Raw genomic sequence first — 23314 nt, 5'->3', positions numbered from 1 at the left:
GTAGTCTCCCTTTCCCACAGCCCAGTCCTAGAGGGCTAAATAGTATTCATGCTGTTTTCAACAAGCCTAATATTTCTCCCGATGGCCTTATACTCAGGACCAGTTCTCTAGGGGTGGCTGGGCAGAGTGGTTGCCCTACATGCCAACTTCCAAAGAGCACTGTACTTTTCATGGTTTGGGGGTTGTTTTTTGCTCCCTTCTGATTGGCTGCCCTTTTTTTGCTCTGCTGATTGCCCAGGGTTCAGATTTTTTTTTTCTCAGCTGGTGCAGGGGTCGGATGGAGTGGGAGGTACTGAAAATGTTTTTCACTTGGCAGACAAAAAGCCTAGGACCACCTCTGTTTATAGAGATAAAAATCTTCTTTGGCCGGCAAAAGTCATTAAACCCCAGATTACTCTTCCCCCTGAGTGCACATCACCTTGGCTGTGCTTTAAGCCTCTGATGATTTTGGACATTGATTTTCTTGTTTAGATTCCAGTAATTGTGAAGTCCTCATAGCAACCATCTTGTTACTTGTAAAACCCTGACCATGTCTTCAATTACACAAAATGCATGTACATCTCTAAAAGAGAAAGGTTTAATGGAATGTTGTCTCTGGTCTTTGCTAAGCTGATGAAGTGGTCACTTGATGGGCTAAATTATATTACAGGGAATGGGTTATACACAGACTGGCCACGATGGCAGTATGTTCCTGTACAGACTATCAGCACTCATGCTGCAAGGTTGCTGAAGAGAATATAGAGAGAGACAGACCAGTATACTGGTGATACTGACAAAGGTCTCACATTACACTCACAATTCTGGAAGGAAGTAACTGTGTCATAAAAATGTCAGAAACATATACATTAGAAGTGAAAAAGACATTAGGCTAGTGAGTCTATCTCTTGGGAATGCAAGACTGTTTCCTACAGTATATTTGGGCCCCCACAGAGAGAGTTCCCCTCATGCAAGTTCAGAGATTTGGTTTTCACATCCTTCATATATCTGTAGACTGCCAGCACCTCCCACACTCATCTGTGAGCCAAAATAAATGAGTGAGATCTTCAGCTTGTCTCTCCGCCTAATGACACCAGCTGAATCACTGGCCTATATACATTTCATTTTGTTACTTGTAAATTAATTTCTATATCCCCCTTACAATTTTTGGTGCTCCTTTTAAAAAAAAAACAAACAAAAAACAGTACCTCCAGTTTGGCAACAGTTTCTGCTATCATGATGGCCCAAAGTCATTATTATTTTTTATGTATATTTAGTATAGTACCTAGAAGCCCAAGTCATGGGCCAGTGCCCCACTGTGCTAGGTACTATACAAACACAGAACAAAAAGATGGTCCCTGCCCCAAAGAGCTTACAGTTGAGGAACTATCATCTCCCTCTTCCCTGATATGATTGCCCAAAATCTCTAGCATATTGTAACTTTTCTGTATCTTAATTTAATAATTTGCTTTATATTTTATTATTTAGTTGGTAGTTATGTTTATTTCCTTTGGGCCCATCTACAGCCTAACCAGTTATTTGTTTAATTTTGATGACAATGATATCTTGCAGAACATTAGGGCCTTTGGGAATCTGTAGGAAATTTTGACTAATTTGTGGAATACATCATACTGAAAGATTGCATCATCTAGTGATACAAATCACCCAATAACCCAAATAACTCATTGCCAAGGGATGCTGTGAAGGCCAAAACTATTAATGTGTTCAGAAAAGAATCAGGTAAGTTCATGGAGGATAGGTCCATCAATGGCTATTAGCCAAGATGGTCAGGGATGCAACCCCATGCTCTGGGTGTCCCTAGTCCCTGACTGCCAGCTGCTGGGACTGGACAATGGGGGATGGATCACTTGATAATTGCCCTGTTCTGTTCATTCTGATTGAAGCACCTGGCATTGGCCACTATTGGAAGACAGGATACTGAATTAGATGGACCATCGCTCTGACTCCGTATGGCCATTCTTATATTCTTATGTTCAAATACTGAAAAGCCAGTAATACCGATCCACTCAATAAATATCTGGATAGAGAAAACCTCTCTTTGAGGCACCCCTCACTGTTTTATAAGGAATTCCCTCTACTTCAGATTGGCATTTTAAAAATTTCACATAAACACCAGGTTTTCAGCTATCATGCTGACAAAGGCTATATAAGAATCTGGATAGACAGGTTTGATCAGCACAATTTTCAAACATTGGTACCTCACCATGGTATGCAAATCCCACATTTGGAAGCTCAAATCAGGATTTAGTGCATCAGTGCTCATTTTAAGTGCCCATCTGAACATCAAAATGTTAGATCAGTGTATCCCATGTCAGTGCTCGTGCATGAAAATTTGGTGCACAGTTCATATCTAATGGCAGAAAAGAAATGGACTCCAGAAGACATGCTATGTGGTTGGTTTTTGCTCAGAAGCATGACTGAGAAGTGGCAACGGTAATGGGGATAAAAAAGGTAATGCCAGCTCTCCTGCTTCTTTAAATTATAACTTGGAGTCTATGAAGAGGAGTATAAAAAGGAATTTGCCCTGTTACCTCATTTATTATTTGTGATCTTAAATGACTATGTGAAGCTGGCTTCTGACTTGTTTAAATGGAGCAGATACACGTATTTATTAGGATACCGCCAGCAGTTTCATAGTTCAGATGGGACCGTTCTGAGCATTTAACAAGATTTCTTGATGAAAACTGTCAGGCTGGCATGACTCCTGGTGAGCACAGAATAGAAGCGGCAGGTCACTCACACTATCTCTAGCTTTCTCACCATCTCTCTTAATTAGTTTCATGCCTCCTGTCACAGATATTGGAACCATAACATATCCTGGGCTTGACGTTGATCTACCAACACCCAGATCACAGTTAACTTGCCTGAAGAACTTACACATCCATATTCATTATTCAGATAGCAGAACAAACTTTTACATTTGCTTCATTTGTTAACACTCTCCTTAGCCAGGCCATATACCCAAAAGATTTACTAATACATTAATTGCATTTCAATGACAAAACTATCTGTCAGCCATGAGAATGCATTACTGGTGCAAGAGGATGAGCAATATATTTTCCACGTTAAGCCCATAGATCAGTGTGTTTTACTCTTTATCCACAGTGTTCCGCAATAAATAATATAGATGCACCTAAATTCTGCTTTTTAAAAATTCATAATTGGTTAATATTAAAGCAGCAGACTGCTACTAATACCACTCGCCACATTTACTGATGTGTAGCTTACACTTCAGTGTCATTTATAACCTTTAGATGGTGGTTGACTTCTATGAGTTTTTTAATCTACCAAGTGCGGCATCTATTGTTTATATTGCGTTACGTTTAACTTTACAATTTTAGCAATCTATGCCATTTAATGCATAGTTCATTTATTATTAATTATTATTATTATTAGACAGAAAAAGGTTCCTGTGGAAATAAAATGGCCATTAAGTTTTAATTAAAATCAATTGATAAGGTCAATGGAAAAAGACATTCATCAGCTGGAGGTGTACCATGCCTTTGAAACATTAAGAAAAATACTCAAACAGTAGATGAAAGATTAACTAGTCATGAAAACATTTAATTTTATTAGCTCGACTGCTATGCTCTCGGCTAAGATAATAATCAGTCAATGTTCTTGATGCTTGCTATTTAAAAAAAAAATCAATGATCAGAACATATGTCTCAATGCAGGGATAATTTAATAACACCTAATTGCAGAATGAGCATATTGTGGCAACTTAAAATGTAGTGTAAACAGCAGCTGCAAGTTAATATTATTCCTAGGTTGGTAATACTATGAAGAGATGAGAGGAAGAGAGAAGGGTTTTGTTAGAAATCCAAACATAGTCAATTATACTGAAGTCTGGATTTTGGCACTTTTCAAATGAACACTTGTAAAGACTGTAATTCCCTGAATTCAAAGTGTACTTAAATGAAAACAAACTTTCAACAAATGCCCAGTCCATTCCACACTGCACATAGTATCCTGTATATTTTTCATCATTTTATTCTGAGTTCATAAATATCAATTGTGATTGAAAATCAATATTTTTTAGCAGTTTAAGGGCACCATTTTCAAAGTTGGGTCCCTAAAGTTAGACACCTACAGAGTTAGAGTCCTGAATATCTGAAGTTCCCACTGAAATTAATATTTTGGAAAGCACTAGCCCTTAGTTTGCCATGAGAATAACCTGACTGTTTAAAACATAAACACAATTAAAGTCAAACGTACAATAAATTGCAGTGTAGTAGATGAACTGCTGAAACCTGTCAGATTCAAGGCACAGATGAGATCATGTCATACACAGAGTGTAGAAAATTATATATTGAACTTCTTAACCTTGAGAAGTGAGCATTCATTCAATTCCTACCTGCTGAGGTTTTCACAATTTCTGAAGTATTTCTGAGACCCATGAAGTCAAACTGATAGAGTCTCCACGATTTCTGGTCTGCAGCTTCTACTGAGTTTTTCCTCCATCTGTAAACCATTTCTTCTTTAGGATAGCCATCTGCCAATTTTTTAAAAAAGTGTTACCTTTTTTAAAGAGATGTTGGAAAAATCTATTTATGATTTTTGAGAATGTTAAAACTCTTGGAGGGTCTGTTCCAGTTACTTTATTGATACGATTCAGCAGAGGAGAGTATTATGGCATAGACAAGAAGAGCCAATAGCCCTAAAAGATTACTTTATTAATTCATTCACGTACCCATTTATATATTTCTATAGAGATAAAAGTTCAGAGGAAGTTGTGGGGAAAGGACAAATTAGGGCCGGTCAAAAACTTTCTGCTGAAATTTTTTAAATGAAAATTGGGTTTTCTAATAAATATTTTTGTGGTAAATATCTGCTTTCCTAGATTTTTTTTATTATTATTTTTAATTGAAAAACACCAAGACTGAAATTTTTTGCCTGAAAACTAAGAAATGGTATTATTTGGCCAAACATTTTTCAGGTTTCTGGCCAAAAAATGTTTGAGTTATGACATTAGTTTAGTGTGGAAGAGTCTCTGTAGCGGTTTATTTTACAAATAATCTTTCAGAATGCGAGAAGTTTCACAACAAAAAGGAAAATAAAACATTGAACAAGACAGATTTTTTAAAAATTAACAGTGTATACCATGATATTTCACAAATCAATTAAACACAATAATTAAGCAAAGCTTTTGTCAGAATGTGGTTTCAATCAGATTAGTTTTAAAGGCCAGGAAAAGTAGTAATCATCACATGATCCATACAACTGAAAGGGCTTAAGCCTTCTTTTACCACTACAATAATAATTCATAATTATTAATTCGGCGGCCCAATATATACATTTCTTTCTTTATTTACAGAATATTTAATTCTATATCTGAATGAGCAGAGACCTTCCAGAAATTTATTCGTAAAAACCATAACAATAAGAATGTCTAGAAAAGAACAATATGCCCTCACTAGTTAAGTCTATAGGCCTGGGTACACAAAAGGGGTTAGGCATCTAAATTCCTATTTTAGGCATCAAACTTTCAGTTTTGGGATCACTGACCTGTAGGAAGCTAAACTCACTTGGCCTCTATGTTCATATAAAAGAAGTAAAGCAAAACAAAACAGTTTGGAGCGGGGGAGGATTTCATAACTTTCAGACCATGGGTTAGGGTACTCAAATGGGATGTGGGAAGACCCCACTTCAAGTCCCACCTCCGCTTGAGGGGAAAGAGGAGATTTAAATTAGGATCTGTCACTTCTCAGGTGAGTGTCCTCACCATAGGGCTCCAAGATATTCTGGTATGGGGTCCTTTGTAATCTCTCCGGTTGAAGTTGTTGCACTCTGGATAACTACTTGAAGCATCATTTGGACTGGAGAATGAGCGAGCGAGCGAGAGAGAGCTCAAGCATGAAAATTACTCTTATAGGTTGGTAGTTAGGGAACCCACCTGGGATTTTGGAGACCAGGGCTCAGTCTACCTGCTCCAGTTGCTCTTTAATTATTTATCCAGAGTGTAACAGCTTCAACAGGAGAGACTGAAGGAGCCTTCATATCAGAATAGCCCAAAGCCCAGCGGTTAGGGCACTCAGCTGAGCAGCGGCAGAGCCAAGTTTGAATCCTTTGTCCCCTTCAAGTGGAGGGTGGAGTTGAACTGGCAGTCCCCCATATCCCAGGTGAGTACCCTAACCACTGAGCTAAAATTATGAGGGAGCTTGCCATCTTCCTCTCAGCTTCCTGATGAAACAGCATAGGCACCTAACCAAGAGGGGGTTAAGCACACACCCCAGCTGCCTGCCTAGCACACTGGTTTTTGTGAATTGCAGGCTAAGGTCCTTATCTCTCCCCATTCATTGTAGGTGCCTAACCTGGACTTTGTGGATCCCAGTGATTTTCTAGTATCTAACTCCTATTGTGATTATCAAAATGGTCTGTTCTGGCCTTGAAATCCAGTATATTGTGCTTTCTAATATATATCCTAATAAACCATTAGTCATCTGGTAATTATTAAAGTAGATGTACATCAAAAGATAAAGTTTTACAATGTGAAAAATGAAAAGTAAAACCCATCTATTTAAATACAATCCACTTGTTTTTTTCAATATAATTTTTCCTTTTCTGTGCTGAACATTGTTACATCCTGATATTTGTGCTGAAAAGAACATGCTCCCGCATAATCCCTCTCTTGAATTTCCTTAAAAGTTTAATCCATTATTATAAAGACTCCCTTATTTATTCCCCATCCCAATACAGCAAAGAAAAAAACCAAAAGTCCTTCACTTCTGATCTTTCCTAAATGACTACGTTAATTTAGAATGCAATGTTCGTATATTCTCTATCAATGTTTGCACAACTGAGGTCCCCATTCAATTTTAGCAGAAGAATTCCAATACCAAAAAGATAATTCATACTGCAGTGATTTGTGGGGGATTTAGAGGGTAATTTTTTGCCAGGCAGATTATGGCATTGGATCCATGCTACATATTTGAGCAGTAGAGATCCTGTGAAGCTTTAAATACCCCCTCCTTAACGACTGAGTGCATGTTTGGAATTTGCTCTGTGTATGCTTCTAATTGAAATAAACTTGCTCCCCTTTTTACCTTAAATAGCTTCTCAGACTGACATTATTTGGGGGGACTCTTCCTCATGTCCTCACAATCCATAAAGGAAGTATCAAATAGCATACTAGACACTCTAAGGGATGATGTGCTCTCTCACTGATTTGCAATGATAGGATCACTGCTTTACTTGAAAGTAAGAGCAATACCTTACTGAAATCTGCCACCCCTTCTTGGTCCTGATATTGCCCTTTAGGAGTGGGGATGTGGGGGAAATGAGAATATCACTCACCCCGTCAGAATCCTTGCTACATCCATAGTTCAGCACCAGTCAGCACAACTACTGAGGGCAAAGTGCTACCCCAAAACAAGCTTCACATAAAATACTCAGATTCTGTAATCTGAAAATAGGTCACGTATGATTTCTGAGAAGTCTATGGGAGAATTCTTCATTATTCCTTCAGCCACATTCAAAAAATGACTAGTTAAAACATGATCCACATCATCGTTATTTGTCAGTGTCCTGAGCAGTATATGGTCAGTCAGAAGTTTAAGAGGATCTAGTCCTGCAGTATTTTGTGAATTTCCAGATGCTTTTACTGCAGTGAAAGAAAGTCAATCTGAACATAACAAGCCTCAGCATCAGTCATTGTCCTGGAACCATATGCACCAGACTTCAGTTGACCATCATGCCCTTGCAATACTACCTAACTTAATCCTGAGTTGCAGGCATCTGCTCTTAGAATGGCTGGCTTACTTACATCAAAAAAGATAAACGCTTATGACTTAAACAGAAGTTGTTTCACTCTATTGAATGACTGCTCTTGTGTTCTGCACCAGTGCTAAGTGCTTTCACTTTTCACTTCTTTCAGAGGGTATTATTTTCTGACAGGTTGACCACACATCTACCTAGACAGTGAATCATACTTAGGATTTCTTTCAATTTCAGAATGGATTCAGGAGGTTGCAAATACTTAATAGTTTCTTACTTTCTCAGCATCTGAGACTTTACATTATTCATTATATGAGGTACCAAAAATTCCTAGTTGTTTCCAGCCCAACAAGCTCTTTCACTTTGTACAGCATCAGACTTGTAGATTTTTATGTTTTCAGAAGACACTACACAGGTTTTTTAAATCATGTTCCTCTTCAGTACAGCGATGTACACAAAGTATTAGTTTATCTGTATAAATATCTAGCCTTTCCAGGTGCTTCAGTAGCTCTGCCATCTTCCTGTGAAGGATCTCAGATGCACTAGTAATGCCAGAAAGAGGTCTGTGGTGAGACTACTGTATAAAAGGAGTTAAAATTGTGGTTAACTTGACACTTTTTGGCTGTAGTGAAATTTGCCCCAAAACACCTGTGGCATCTAAAAGAGTAAATACTTGGGGGCACCTACTTTGGAAGATGTCATCCAGTGTGGGATAGAACAAATTTGTCTCTCTAGCCTGATCTTTCACTGAGATTCAGGTCACCAAATAGACAAAATTTTCCAATTTGATTAAGCATTGGAATCAAAAGTACACACCACTAACTGGACTCTGTAATTTCAATAGCACGCCATCTAATGATTTGGTCTATATGCTTTTTCACTTAATGGAGCACTGGAATTGAAATTCCACCTGTTCTTTGGCTGCGGCACCACCCATGACTTCCTAGAATTATCTGGGCAAAGGATATAAGAAAGATCAGTCTCATTGTCTTGTGATCTCACAACTCCTTCCACTTCTCTAGTGAAACAGAGGGCAATGAATTAGCCTATCTTCTTGCCTTTGTGGCATTCAGCCATCCACGCTGAGCAATCAGTAGCATGTGTATTTGGAATCTTGCTTTTTTATTTGGGATGGTTTACTATTCTGTGATAAATCCTTGCCCCAGAAGGAATGAGATTTAAATGCCTTAAAGTCAGTTTATGACATCTTGATTGCCAGGTTTCATATAAGTTCAGAATTATGAGCAGTTGATTCTTCAAAGTCCGGTCATGTTCTAATGGCAAGTTCAGATATTTATTTAAGAGCCCAATGACACATTTGTCCCTGATGCCTTCATGATTACTTTTTCCAAACACACAACTGTCTGCTACTCTAATTCATACAAATGCTTTATTTTGTGTATGTGATTCCAAAAATATTTTAGAGAGTGTACAGTCATCTTTAATTCTAATAGTAAAGTAAACATTACTAAGTACTGAATACACCTTTGCCAGATTTGGAGATGAACCAACTGAAAGGAGGAGAGTTTTCCAAAGGAAGATACAACGTTTTTTTTTTTTTAACTGTACTTCTCTTTTATTATTGTAAAATTTAAGGTCATATTCGCACCCTATCTTTCTAAATTGCTTCCACTGTATTTTTAATCAATGTATTTAGAATGTTTTATAGTTATTCTTTGCATTTACACTGCAATGCTTTCTATGGAAACCCGATCATTTGTGCAGAAGCGGAGGTCTAGCTTTGAAAATAACTATGAGAAACAGTAGTCGACTTGCTTCACCTGCCTTGATTTTGCACTACAGAAAACAGAAAAATCAGCAAAACAATGGGTGAAAAGTTCCGTGATTATTACAAATGTCTCCAAACAGAGATTAATCTTTCCTTTTTCCTGTCTGGATTCCCTGGTGAAGATTAATACCGATTAAAAGGCCTAGCTTCCTGTGTATTCTCCACTTCAAGCCAAATACTGCCACTGATCTGAAGTCAATAGGAATTGTGTGAAAAGTGTGAGGAAGGAATATGGCCTTTAATGTGTTGGGCACAATGTTTTGCAACATGTGAATGCCTCACTTTGCAGTAGTTTTACCCTTCTGTAAAGCTATCGGGGGGAAAAGTAATATATATTTAGTATAAATCCAGTACATTTTACCTTTGATAGTGAAGGGCTAGACGCACTGTGATGCTGGAAAGTATGAAGAATGGACATCATGCAGGGGTGATTAAATTCAGATTAGATACTCATTTCACAGCACAGGTTTACACACTTCCTCATGCGTGTTCAGATTTATTAGTGCACAATTTGCTCATCACTTTCATGGGCACAACTCCGTTAACTTCATCAGGACAGATACACAGGCAGCAATAATTTCTGGAACACCCCAGGAGAAATCTAGAATGTTTATCGCGTAGAGTTTGGCTGATTGTGACACTGACATGCTGCTTGCCTTTCAGAACATTCCTTCTGCTGCCATGATCACCATATAACTGTTGGGAGAATTGGGCTCCAAGTTTGCATCAAATTTCCTACCTGCTCCCACCTTGATTTCCCCAAACTATTACTATTTGTCTCAGCCTCTCAAGTCAACGCTCTTCATTTTCCTCTCCCTCTCTGCTGCGCATATGGGCCTGTTGCGTGAAGTGATTAGAGATGAAAGGAAGATAATAAATGTGACAAGGGTCATGCTAAAGGACACAGTCAACCTGAAAATCTTATTACAAGCTGAATATTTTGCTTGAAAAATTGTTGTAACACCAAAAAAATTGTAACTGAAAGAGTGGGGGAGAATCCCTTTTTTGGGAATTTTTTAACTTTGTGATTCTGACAGAATTGTTTGTGTAATCAGTTTCTTTTATTTCTTTATTACTGATGGCCAGTTATACTTCACGCTCTTGTATAAGACAGGATAACATCACGCACATGTACTGCAACAGGGAAGCTCACAAGCCATTCTTCTTCAGCCGGCCTCTGGGGAGAACTCACTTGCAGGTTCTCCAACCCATGAAAAAGGGTGTTTCTTAGTAATAGCAGCAGCAAAGCTGAAACTGTTCACATGCCTGTCTGCTGCCTCTCCAGAGAGGAAAGGGAAGAAGTGTCAGCCCAGATATGTTTGGTGATGTCATGCTCAGGTCTGCCTTAAAGACCTTCCTAAATATAAGTAGGAGAGCTAAAGCCTGTGACAGTGGTAACTGTGTAGGAGACAGGGTGGGGTCAGGGGAATTCTGTCATTGAGTGACAGGAGAGCCAAGTTAAATGTCAGCAAAAGAAATGTTCCAAAAGACAAGCAGCATGTCAGTGTCACAATCAGTTAAACTTTACATGGTAAATATTCTAGATTTGTTCTGGGGTGTTCCAGAAATGCTTGCTGCTGCTGTGTGTGTTTTGCTCAGGGAGGATACCCCTGTCATGCAAGCAGAAGCTTACTTTTCAGAGGGGTAATGAACAAGCCTTATTCATAGCTGACTAACTGTGGCAGTAACATGCTGTTTGTCTTTCAAAACGCTCTTTCTTCTGACATTCAACTTGGCTCTGATGTCACTCGGTGACAAAAAAACCCCACCTCCGAGCCCAGACACTGGCTATGTCTGTCACCGCTGTCACAGGCACTAGATAGAGAGGCTGATGAAATCCAGAAATAGACTACTCTGATATGGCCATGCTACTGGCAATCAAGCAGGTTGTTGGCATGGTCTTTTTTTCTTGTTAGGGGGAGGAGATGGGTGGTTTATAAATGCTTTCCTTGCCTGCAGCAGCAGCTGCAAAACAAACATTTCTTTATCCAAATTACTAAACATCTTGCAGGGAGGAGCATCCACTTCCAAAACTTTTTAGAGTCTGTTCTTAGAAAAGTTGCATGTCTTAGGTATGCAGGACATGGCAGTTTGTAGTTAGCATGCTCAAAATTATGGTATCTTTGATACCATGTTCATAAGCTCTTTGAGAAAAATCAGTTAGATGACAGATGATTAGATCCCCTTTCAATTGTTTGAAATAAAAATTTCAGGTGATGTTGCAATTCTACCAACAGATGCATGACCAGAAAGATTTGAATACAAGTAATTCACTAAAAGAAACCATCAGAATAGTCCAGTTCTGAGTGATGAAAAAATGGTGTCACTGTGTTTTAGTGAATTACTAGAAACCTAGGCAGAAAACTGAATTAAATCACAAATAAATTAGATTGGTGGTATCCATATCTACAAATAAAGAGGATGGTTAGTCCCTATTCACCCATTCACTATTTTTAAAATGTTTACCTGTGAGGCATTTTATAAGGCAGCTACAATTAAATACACAAATATAGAAAATGTAAGGACATTTTTAAAAACTTGAAATGATTTCTGTCAGCAGTTGGAGACAACTGTACTTAAACAATAACTACAGCAATGATGCCAGTTGCTCCTTCTAGTTTGCAGTGGCAATTGATAGTTAATTAAACAGCACATTAGCAACACTGAAAAGCATGGAGAAACAAAACAAAACAAACTCAGTGTAATGGGGAGATGATCAAGTACAGCCCTGAGATAAGTAGGAGCACCTCCCACTGAAGTTGATAGTATTATTATAAAATTATTATAATGATGCCCAAAATATGCTAGCCACATCACAATTATATTATAAATACAGTGCCTTGCCCCAGAGAGTTGTCAATCCATTCTAAAGGAGATAAGGAACAGGGAAAGGAAAAGAACACATTTTCGTATCCTTCCTCTTTTTCCACTTTGTTTAGCCACCTTACCTAGTTTTTGTTCACCCAAGCTCATATTTGAAGTATATACAGGTAAGACCTGGCCATTTGTTCCCTTTCCTGTCATTCCCCAGTAGAAGTTCTTATCACCTCTCTCTCTGCAATTTGCCACCCTCATAGCTTCAGTTTTCTTACCAGATACGACTCACCACAACCCTCCAAAGAGCTCTCAGTCCCATTAACAGCTCACTGAAGGGGATTCTGCTGAGGATAGAGGGCTTTGAGCAATCACTGAGACACAGGTCCTCAAAGGTATTTAGGGACCTAACTCCCATTGAAATCGACCCCTTTGAGAATCTGGGCTTGAAGCTTTGAGATTGTGCTCTGCACTGATGCTCTGTCTTTCCTATATATCCAGCTGTTTAATTAGGTTCTTCTTCTAATGGAGCCCATCGCTATAGTAAATTCCCCCTCCCCCCAAACAAGTGAGAGTGTGAAGTTTCCACCCTTCTTACCTCAAGGAAGTTGCAAATATTTAGTTAATTATTTCCTCTTTCTCCTCCCTCTACTCCTATTATTTCTTTTCTACACTCACACTATTTTCTCTTCTTGTTTTCATCTTGTTTTCCTCCTCCTTTTTCTGCTGTCTTCAGGGCATGATTTGGCTGCTGTGACAGCTCAGGAAGAAGAGGAGATGGTTCTTTTAGACTATCATGGCTGTGCTATAGGATAATGAAATCTTTCTGTTGGAGTTTATTTATCTCCAATCATGTTCTCTACCAGCTACATACACTTTGTGTTCCTTCCTTCCTGCTTTGCCCAAAGAGATCAGAGAACTATGGAAATTAGCAATGGTAAAGAGATGAAGGGTGCATTTAAACAATCAGGCTGAAGGTGGTAGCCAAATTGCCCAGTCTTTAGTAAGCCTTTATTAAGTTTTCCATTAGGGATGCTCTGGAATTTGGCTCATTTGTGCCCACTTCATGAAATAAGTTGAGTTTTCAGTTTGACATCAGGCAGTCACTACTCTTATTGTAGATGCTTGCACTGATCATTACACATAGCCCCATATCTATTTTGTAAAGTCACTGTTTCCAATATCATAAACCAATCTTTTTGTGGAACCATGTACTATAAATTTCATAAGAGACCCAACAGAGAACTGTTCCTGCTTCATCATCACAGCTTTGTCCTCTAGCTTTATGTTCACAAAACTATTTTGCTTTTGAATTACTTTAGTGTCACGAGTGACACATTTTTGCCAAATGTTTGCTTTTTCCAAACTTGGAATTATACCTATTATGTTAGACACTTTTGTGTTGGTTTGTAAATGTTTCCACATATTAGAAACAAATCTAGTCTCATTTATTTATCCTGCATTCTGCCTTTGATTTGATATACATTTTTAATTAAAGTGTTTTTGATTCATGGGTTTGTTTGTTTTGTTTCGTTTTTTTTTTTTACACAGCTCTTAACAGTTTTGTTTGGAAAGCAATTTTTAGTAGCCCTGTATATACTAACTGTTTTTGCCCATAACCTTGCAGGTTACCAGAAATACCACAAATAATTCTCTCTCCTTTAGTTCATCTGTTAGCTGTCCAAAGTCCTATGACTTAGATTTCTTCCTTAGGTCTTTAACATAATGATATATGGTATCACCTTGCAGCTGGGTTTTTGTAAATCAAATGTGCTTTTCCCAAATGGCAATCTTGTTTGGATCACAGTACTTAGGACATTTGAATGTCTGAATGACATATCTAGCAGATGTTAGTCCCCTTCATGCTCTCACTGGCATGCATTGTAGATTAAAGCCTCTGGTTCTGCCACACACATGTAGCAGCGAGAAGCTTTTACCCTGTCCAGTTTCTGTGAAATATCACTTCAGAAAAATATGTAGAAGTGTTGCAACTACTTCTTCCAGTTCAGGTTTATTTCCAGACTGGTGCATTCAGGCATTTCCCCCCTCCATTTTATCAGATATTTACTTTTTTCCTTTCATCAGCAAGGTAAGAGGCTGAATTTTATTCCCTGGCCCAAATCATGTTTACTTGTTATACTAAACATAATTATTTCATAGTTATCTTGTGCTCCGCCATCTTTGTTCAGTGCAACTAAAATACAAACATAACAATTCACCCCGTTTCATAACAAAGGTCAGGATCCTCTAACCCCAAAAATTACTGTTAAAGCATTGTCTGCTTTGTGGGAATAGCATGGCTACTCAACCTTATTTCTGCACATTCTGGGAGGCGTGGCATACAGATTAGCCTAATAGGATGAATAGGCCAGCAGTGATTTTATAGGGCATGTCTACACTGCATCTGGGAGTAAACCCTCCCAGCCTGGGCCAACAGAATCATGCTAGCACTCTAAAAATAGTTGTGTTGATGTTGTGACTTGGGCTGGAGATTTGGCTATCAACCCCCCTGGCTTCAGAGCCCAAGCTCCAGCTGGAACACAGCTGTTTTTAGAATGCTAGTATGAGGCTTGCTAGCACAAGTCTATGGACCCAGACTGGGAGGCTCACACCTACATGCAATATAGACATGCCCATAGAGTTATCTTCCCATGTTTCAATCATACAGGCCAAGGTGGGGGTCTCATTGACTATGAGGCTGTGGATGGAAGTGTTGTGGAAGGAGGACATGTGGTATGAAGCAGGACTTTGGGGGCCTGCTGGCACACACTCTCCTTGCTGCTCTGTCCTTCTGCCCAGTGGGGAGTAGAGGTCTTAAGGACCACCCCTGGCTGGTGATCAGTGAGGTTCTAGCCCTGTGTCACTGGAGGCATGGGGAAGACTCCGTTGAGGGCGTGCTGCCCCATACTCCAAAGTGCAGTGTGGGCACTCAGCTGGCTAACTAACTAGATCTGGATGATTTTCTTTCCTCACGTAATGCCACTTCGGGTCAACCAAAACATTTCACAACTTTGTGTAGAATTTGGTGCCTTGTTTCAGTCTTACAAAAACAAAACAAATCAAACATTTGGAAATGTTGAAATGGTTTATTTTCATGTACCCAAAACACTTCAATTTTCCAGGCTAGAATCAGACACCATTCACAAAACCACTGGACAAGGTGCCCCCCCTTATACCCAATAACCCATCTCTTAGGCCCACATCTGGAATGTGGGACACCCAGGTCTGAATCTCCATGCTAGAGCAGTGACTTGATACAAGGTCGCTCTTGTCACAGGTGACTGTCTGAGCCATCAGGCTATTGATTATTCTGTGAGGTGAGGGAATGCTTTCATTCTTTCCTGGTGAAACTGTTCCATTTTGTATAAAATACCTGAATAGTTATTGCACCAGAGAGTGACCAGTAACTCTATAGCCTGATGGTGAAGTTACTCATCTGCATGGGAGGAGACCTGTGCTCAAGTCCTTGCTCCAGAGTGTTGATATAAACCAGGGTCTCTCCCATCCCAGATGAGTGATCCAACCACTGGGCTAGTGAGTAACAGGGGAGACACTTCTGGTTTTATGAATGTAGCCCTTCATTTCCTTTCCTTTTTATAAAAGTGACTTAAATGAAATGTCATTTTCTGACTTATCCAATTGCAATTCTTTAAAATTAATTTTGGTTTGATTCAAGGCATTTCCCCCCTTAGAACTGCCAATGAACTGGGGAAAAAAATCAATTGTTGGCCCAGCTCCACAGCTAACATTCTCCTCCCTGTTTCCTGCAGTTGGATAAAAACTTATTCTGGAGCAGATTTATGCCTGGTATATCTAACATGGCTCTTGCTGAAAACTGAAGGAATACAGGTCAGAAAAAAAGTCTAAGTATTTGATTGTTAAAATATAAATTCAATGCTTCTTTAAATAGAAAAGTGTGTCTTTTTAGCAAATTGAAGTGTGTGTTAGTTGCATTAACTAAAATTGAAAGAGAAAATAGACTATATCTTCAGTTTGCTATTGGTTATCAGAGCACATTGTTCTAAATTATGGATTCTCCCATGTTTGTTTGTTTTAAGAGATGAATTCTGTATCAGCTTTGCTTTCCACAGGGTTCCAGGGTGGATCTTTAGCCACATCACAAGATTTTACCTGAGATCTACAGTCTCTGAGCAGCTGCATAACTGAGCATCCCAGGCAGATGTAGCTGATGCCAATCTTTGAACAGTTTCTGCATAAATGATGAATCTTAAATCAATTCTGCGAGAGAGACTGGAAGCTAACCTAATACAGTAAAAGCTTTATCATCTGGCACTTTACCAACCAGAAAGCTCTATAAACCAACATTTCTGATCTTCATTGAAAGTCCGGTTTAGAGTCCGGTTGGTGCAGGGCCAGCAGGCTCCTTACCTGGCTCTGCGTGGCTCCCCAGAAGCAGGGACATGTCCCTGCAGCTCTTAGGTGGAAGAACGGCCACGAGGGGCTGTGGGATTGGGGCACAGGAGGGAACCATGTCCAATGAGAGCTGCGTGCAGAGCTGCCTAGCCGTGCCTCCACCTAGAAGCAGCAGGGACATGTCGCTGCTTCTGGGGAGCCGCCGCAGGTGAGCACCTCCTGGATCCAGCACCCTGAACCCCCTCCAGTGCTCCAACCCTGAGCCCCCAGCCCCCTCCCGCACCCAAACTCCCTCCCTCTTAGTTAACTGGAATTTTTCACTTACCACACCCCCCCATTCACCCAGCGTGCTGGAGAAAAAAGCTTTTACTGTAAAACCAGAGAGACAAGGTAGGTGAGAGAATATCTTTTATTGGACCAACTTCTGTTGGAGGAAAGTACACAGAGCTCATCTTCAGGCCTATGGAAGGAAATCAAAATGTCTGAGGGCTGGCCTACACCTAGAAGTTATTTCAACCTAGCTACAGCACTTAGGGTTGTGAAAAATGTATACCCCCCCAAGAAATGTAGTTAAGCCAACCTAAACCTGAGTGTAGAGAGTGCTGAGTCAGCAGAAGACTATTTCCATCATCTTAGCTACTGACTCTCAAAAAGGCAGAATTACTACAGTGATGGAAGATTGCCTTCCCCTGTAAGTACATGTTTAGGATATTCCTGATGCTGTAGTCAAGGTATGTCTACATTAGCTGCACCACTGATATTTCTAATGTAGACATACTCTGAGCTAAATATAAGTTGGGACAGATTGTTAAACATAAGGGGTAATACATGTTGTATGAGGCCACTTGAAACGGAATGGGCAATAAAGGTTAGATTGTTATGCAAGTGGAGTTTGAAATGGGCAATTAATGGTTAGCAGGAAAGTGCACGTTACATGAAACTAGTGTCCCTGTTCAGTCCATTAATTTAAGTTCTCAGGCTCGCCTTTTGAAGGTGTTGTGGAGGTTTCCTTTGAGGAGGAGTACTGAAAGATCAAATAAGGAGTGATCACTTTGTAAAAAGTGTTCCCCTGGGGTGATATGGTGTTTTTGTCTTTTATCATTTTTCTGGGTGAGTTCATTCAAGAGCTCATTCAGGGCTCATTATAACAATCTGTAACACACACCTGCCCCCTCAGCCTTGGTAGCCCACGTATGTATAACAATCTAATCCTTATTGTCCATTCCACATCAAGTGGCCTCCTAAAACTTGCATTACCCCTTATATTTAACAATATGTCCCAACTTGTGTTTAGCTCAGACACTCTGATTTCCTTCCCCAGACCTGAAGAAGAGCTCTGAGTAGCTTGAAAGATTGGACCTTCTACTAATAGAAGTTGGTCCAATAAAAGATATTGCCTCACCTACCTTGTCTCTCTCATGTCCTGGGACCGACCCCAGTACAGCAACACTGCAAATATAAGAAAACCAGAACAGACTAAATGAAATCTTGGATGAATTAGAGCATAACTGGTGTTTAGACAAAGTAGTTTTAGGTAAACTAGAAAACAAAGCTATAAAAAAAGTCAAAGCAGGACACAAAAACCAGAACCTATTATAGGAACAAATTTCAGACTCACAGTTCTTTGGCTTGGTCATATTCTGTACATATTAATAAAAAATCCCTAACACTTAACATGTTTTCATATGCAATGGAAATATTTTTTTGCTAAGAAACAATTCTATTTTTAGCCACTTTAATGGCAAGAACTTAACTGTATCTTCAATCTATGCCCCTCAGACAAAATCCCAAAGAGATAAACAGACAGGCACAGACAACACTGCTCAAATCGATCCATTACTCAGTTATACATAAGGCAGAGGAAATGTGCTCTTGCTTGCCTGAAGTCACACAATCAATAGGAAAAGATTTTGGTAGAAACTAAAGAGCTCCAGGAACATAAGCAACTAAAAATGAAATAGTTTAGGAAAGGAGGCAAATCTTCCTGGGAAGTCCCTTTACTCCATGCTGGCAAATGGATAGTACATCTGTAAAGGAGGTAGTTCATCCTCCCCATATGAATGATCTTAGTTCCAAGGATTTTTAGATACTTATTTTGTGGCCAGTACATAAAGAAAGACAACAGAAACTGAAGTTTATACTCTACCTCTAATTAATTTACAGTATAAATGCACTGTAATCATTCTAAAACTATATATATGTATTAAATAAGCAAGACTAAAGGGGGAATAAAACTTTAAGCATTAAATTACTTGCGGTTATATGAATTAGTCATAATTACAGATATAAAAAAATAGGACCATACTGCAATCATAATTTAAATACACAGTAACTTCCGTATCCGTGTTATGAAGTGTATCCAAAAATATCAGTGATGAGTCTAAACGCAAACAAATGGATTCCATATTCTCATACAAAATTTTGATTAAGGCACAATTCAATATCATATTATACTGTAAAGAACAAATATTAATAGGTTTGAAAGAAAATCTTAAAAAAAATAGGAAATTCGCAGTGAACCTTTTAACTTTCGTCTTAATATTGCCCCATATCCCTGCCTACTCTCCACTTATAGGCCAGATATCCTCTTAAAACCTGCCCATCTTTCCCCTTCTACAATAGTTTTCCAATACTGGATTATAGTGGATATTGTATCTAAAGTGATGTCCCAATTTCAAACGAAGTTACACGTTCAACTGACATAGCCCACAGAACTCATAACGAGCATGACCCCTACTTTTCAGGCCCAGCAGAAAGTAGAAATCTATAACATATCTTCAAATCATTGTGAAATACATTTCAAACTCCACAGAAGCTCCTTCAGTGTAGCCTGACGGGCTCACAGAATCCCTTCTAAAATGTGCCATACTCAGCTGACATAGTACTAATGGAGGATATAGCAACTTTCATAAGTTCAGCTGAAGATACATAAGATCAGTAGGCAAACCATTTTTGATGTACAGTACAAGTGGATAACTAATGACAAAGTTTGTACAAAACTGATTATAACTGCACCTTTTTTTCCAAATTCCAGTTTTCAGTCCCATTTCTGGAGTCAATATGCCCCAAGTTTGCTTCCCACCCATCCGACCACTTAGTATACCTTTTTCTTGGTGATGCCTTTAGCACACCTTTTTCTGGTGGTGCTATTTCCTCCAGCATCCCTTCCAGCATACCTTTCACTTACTAAGCCCTGGTCTACACTAGGACTTTAGGTCGAATTTAGCAACGTTAAATCGATTTAAACCTGCACCCATCCACACAGTGAAGCCCTTTATTTCGACTTAAAGGGCTCTTAAAATCGATTTCCTTACTCCACCCCTGACAAGTGGATTAGCGCTTAAATCGACGTTCCCAGCTCGAATTTGGGGTACTGTGGACACAATTCGATGGTATTGGCCTCCGGGAGCTATCCCAGAGTGCTCCATTCTGACCGCTCTGGACAGCACTCTCAACTCAGATGCACTGGCCAGGTCGACAGGAAAAGAACCGCGAACTTTTGAATCTCATTTCCTGTTTGGCCAGCGTGGCAAGCTGCAGGTGACCATGCAGAGCTCATCAGCAGAGGTGACCATGATGGAGTCCCAGAATTGCAAAAGAGCTCCAGCATGGACCGAACGGGAGGTACGGGATCTGATCGCTGTTTGGGGAGAGGAATCCGTGCTATCAGAACTCCGTTCCAGTTTTCGAAATGCCAAAACCTTTGTCAAAATCTCCCAGGGCATGAAGGACAGAGGCCATAACAGGGACCTGAAGCAGTGCCGCGTGAAACTGAAGGAGCTGAGGCAAGCCTACCAGAAAACCAGAGCGGCGAACAGCCGCTCTGGGTCAGAGCCCCAAACATACCGCTTCTATGATGAGCTGCATGCCATTTTAGGGGGTTCAGCCACCACTACCCCAGTCGTGTTGTTTGACTCCTTCAATGGAGATGGAGGCAATACGGAAGCAGGTTTTGGGGACGAAGAAGATGAGGAGGAGGTTGTAGATAGCTCACAGCAAGCAAGCGGAGAAACCGGTTTTCCCGACAGCCAGGAACTGTTTCTCACCCTAGACCTGGAGCCAGTACCCCCCGAACCCACCCAAGGCTGCCTCCTGGACCCAGCAGGCGGAGAAGGGACCTCTGGTGAGTGTACCTTTTAAAATGCTATACATGGTTTAAAAGCAAGCATGTGAAAGGATTACTTTGCCCTGGCATTTGCAGTTCTCCTAGATGTAGTCCTAAAGCCTTTGCAAAAGGTTTCTGGGGAGGGCAGCCTTATTTCGTCCTTCATGGTAGGACACTTTATCACTCCAGGCCAGTAACACATACTCGGGAATCACTGTAGAACAAAGCATTGCAGTGTATGTTTGCTGGCATTCAACCAAAATCCGTTCTTTCTCTCTCTGTGTTATCCTCAGGAGAGTGAGATATAATTCATGGTCACCTGGTTGAAATAGGGTGCTTTTCTTCAGGGACACTCAGTATAGCCCATTCCTGCTGGGCTGTTTGCCTGTGGCTGAACAGAAATGTTCCCCGCTGTTAGCCACAGGGAGGGGGGAAGGTTGAGGGGGTAGTCATGCGGTGGGAGGAGGCAAAATGCGACCTTGTAACGAAAGCACATGTGCTATGTATGTAATGTTAACAGCAAGGTTTACCCTGAAAGAGTGTAGCGACTGTTTTATAAAATGTGTCTTTTTAAATACCGCTGTCCCTTTTTTTTTCTCCACCAGCTGGATGTGTTTCAATGATCACAGGATCTTCTCCTTCCCAGAGGCTAGTGAAGCTTAGAAAGAAAAAAAAACGCACTCGAGATGAAATGTTCTCCGAGCTAATGCTGTCCTCCCACACTGACAGAGCACAGACGAATGCGTGGAGGCAAATAATGTCAGAGTGCAGGAAAGCACAAAATGACCGGGAGGAGAGGTGGAGGGCTGAAGAGAGTAAGTGGCGGGCTGAAGAGAGTAAGTGGCGGGCTGAAGACAGGGCTGAAGCTCAAATGTGGCGGCAGCGTGATGAGAGGAGGCAGGATTCAATGCTGAGGCTGCTGCAGGACCAAACAAGAATGCTCCAGTGTATGGTTAAAGTGCTGTGTGGCATTTTCCTTCCCTCCTCCACCACCCCTCCTGGGATACCTTGGTAGTCATCTCCCTATTTGTGTGATGAATGAATAACGAATGCATGACTGTGAAGCAGCAATGACTTTATTGCCTCTGCAAGCGGTGATTAAAGGGAGGAGGGGAGGGTGGTTAGCTTACAGGGAAGTAGAGTGAACCAAGGGGCGGGGGGTTTCATCAAGGAGAAACAAACAGAACTTTCACACTGTAGCCTGGCCAGTCATGAAACTGGTTTTCAAAGCTTCTCTGATGCTTACCGCGCCCTCCTGAGCTCTTCTAACCGCCCTGGTGTCTGGCTGCGCGTAACCAGCAGCCAGGCGATTTGCCTCAATCTCCCACCCCGCCATAAACGTCTCCCCCTTACTCTCACAGATATTGTGGAGCACACAGCAAGCAGTAATAACAGTGGGAATATTGGTTTCGCTGAGGTCTAAGCGAGTCAGTAAACTGCGCCAGCGCGCCTGTAAACGTCCAAATGCACATTCTACCACCATTCTGCACTTGCTCAGCCTGTAGTTGAACAGCTCCTGACCACTGTCCAGGCTGCCTGTGTACGGCTTCATGAGCCATGGCATTAAGGGGTAGGCTGGGTCCCCAAGAATACATATAGGCATTTCAACATCCCCAACAGTTATTTTCTGGTCTGGGAAGAAAGTCCCTTCCTGCAGCTTTTGAAACAGACCAGAGTTCCTGAAGATGCGAGCGTCATGTACCTTTCCCGGCCATCCCACGTTGATGTTGGTGAAACGTCCCTTGTGATCCACCAGAGCTTGCAGCACTATCGAAAAGTACCCCTTGCGGTTTATGTACTCGGCGGCTTGGTGCTCCGGTGCCAAGATAGGGATATGGGTTCCGTCTGTAGCCCCACCACAGTTAGGGAATCCCATTGCAGCAAAGCCATCCACTATGACCTGCACATTTCCCAGGGTCACTACCCTTGATATCAGCAGATCTTTGATTGCGTGGGCTACTTGCATCACAGCAGCCCCCACAGTAGATTTGCCCACTCCAAATTGATTCCCAACTGACCGGTAGCTGTCTGGCGTTGCAAGCTTCCACAGGGCTATCGCCACTCACTTGTGAACTGTGAGGGCTGCTCTCATCCTGGTATTCATGCGCTTCAGGGCAGGGGAAAGCAAGTCACAAAGTTCCATGAAAGTGCCCTTACACATGCGAAAGTTTCGCAGCCACTGGGAATCGTCCCAGACCTGCAACACTATGTGGTCCCACCAGTCTGTGCTTGTTTCCCGAGCCCAGAATCGGCGTTCCACAGCATGAACCTGCCCCATTAGCACCATGATGCATGCATTGGCAGGGCCCATGCTTTCAGAGAAATCTGTGTCCATGTCCTGATCACTCACGGGACCGCGCTGACGTCGCCTCCTCGCCCGGTATCGCGTTGCCATGTTCTGGTGCTGCATATACTGCTGGATAATGCATGTGGTGGTTGATGTGCTCCTAATTGCCAAAATGAGCTCAGCGGCCTCCATGCTTGCCTTGGTATGGCGTCCGCACAGAAAGAAGGCGCGG

General features: G+C 40.8%; 1 protein-coding gene across 1 annotated transcript in view; it reads right to left on the bottom strand.

Annotated features, from left to right (window-relative positions):
• Nucleotides 1-23314, bottom strand: part of GABRG3 (gamma-aminobutyric acid type A receptor subunit gamma3) — a 529026-nt gene that overhangs the window by 75547 nt on the left and 430165 nt on the right. The window contains exon 6 of the mRNA XM_073353127.1: nucleotides 4355-4492. Coding sequence (XP_073209228.1) covers nucleotides 4355-4492 — 138 coding nt within the window. The remainder of the gene's footprint in view (nucleotides 1-4354; nucleotides 4493-23314) is intronic.

Source organism: Lepidochelys kempii, chromosome 1, assembly GCF_965140285.1.
Source record: "Lepidochelys kempii isolate rLepKem1 chromosome 1, rLepKem1.hap1, whole genome shotgun sequence".
NCBI classification, from domain to species: Eukaryota; Metazoa; Chordata; order Testudines; family Cheloniidae; genus Lepidochelys; species Lepidochelys kempii.
Note: the sequence above shows the minus strand (reverse complement) of the source record. Positions and strands in the feature narration are given on the sequence as shown.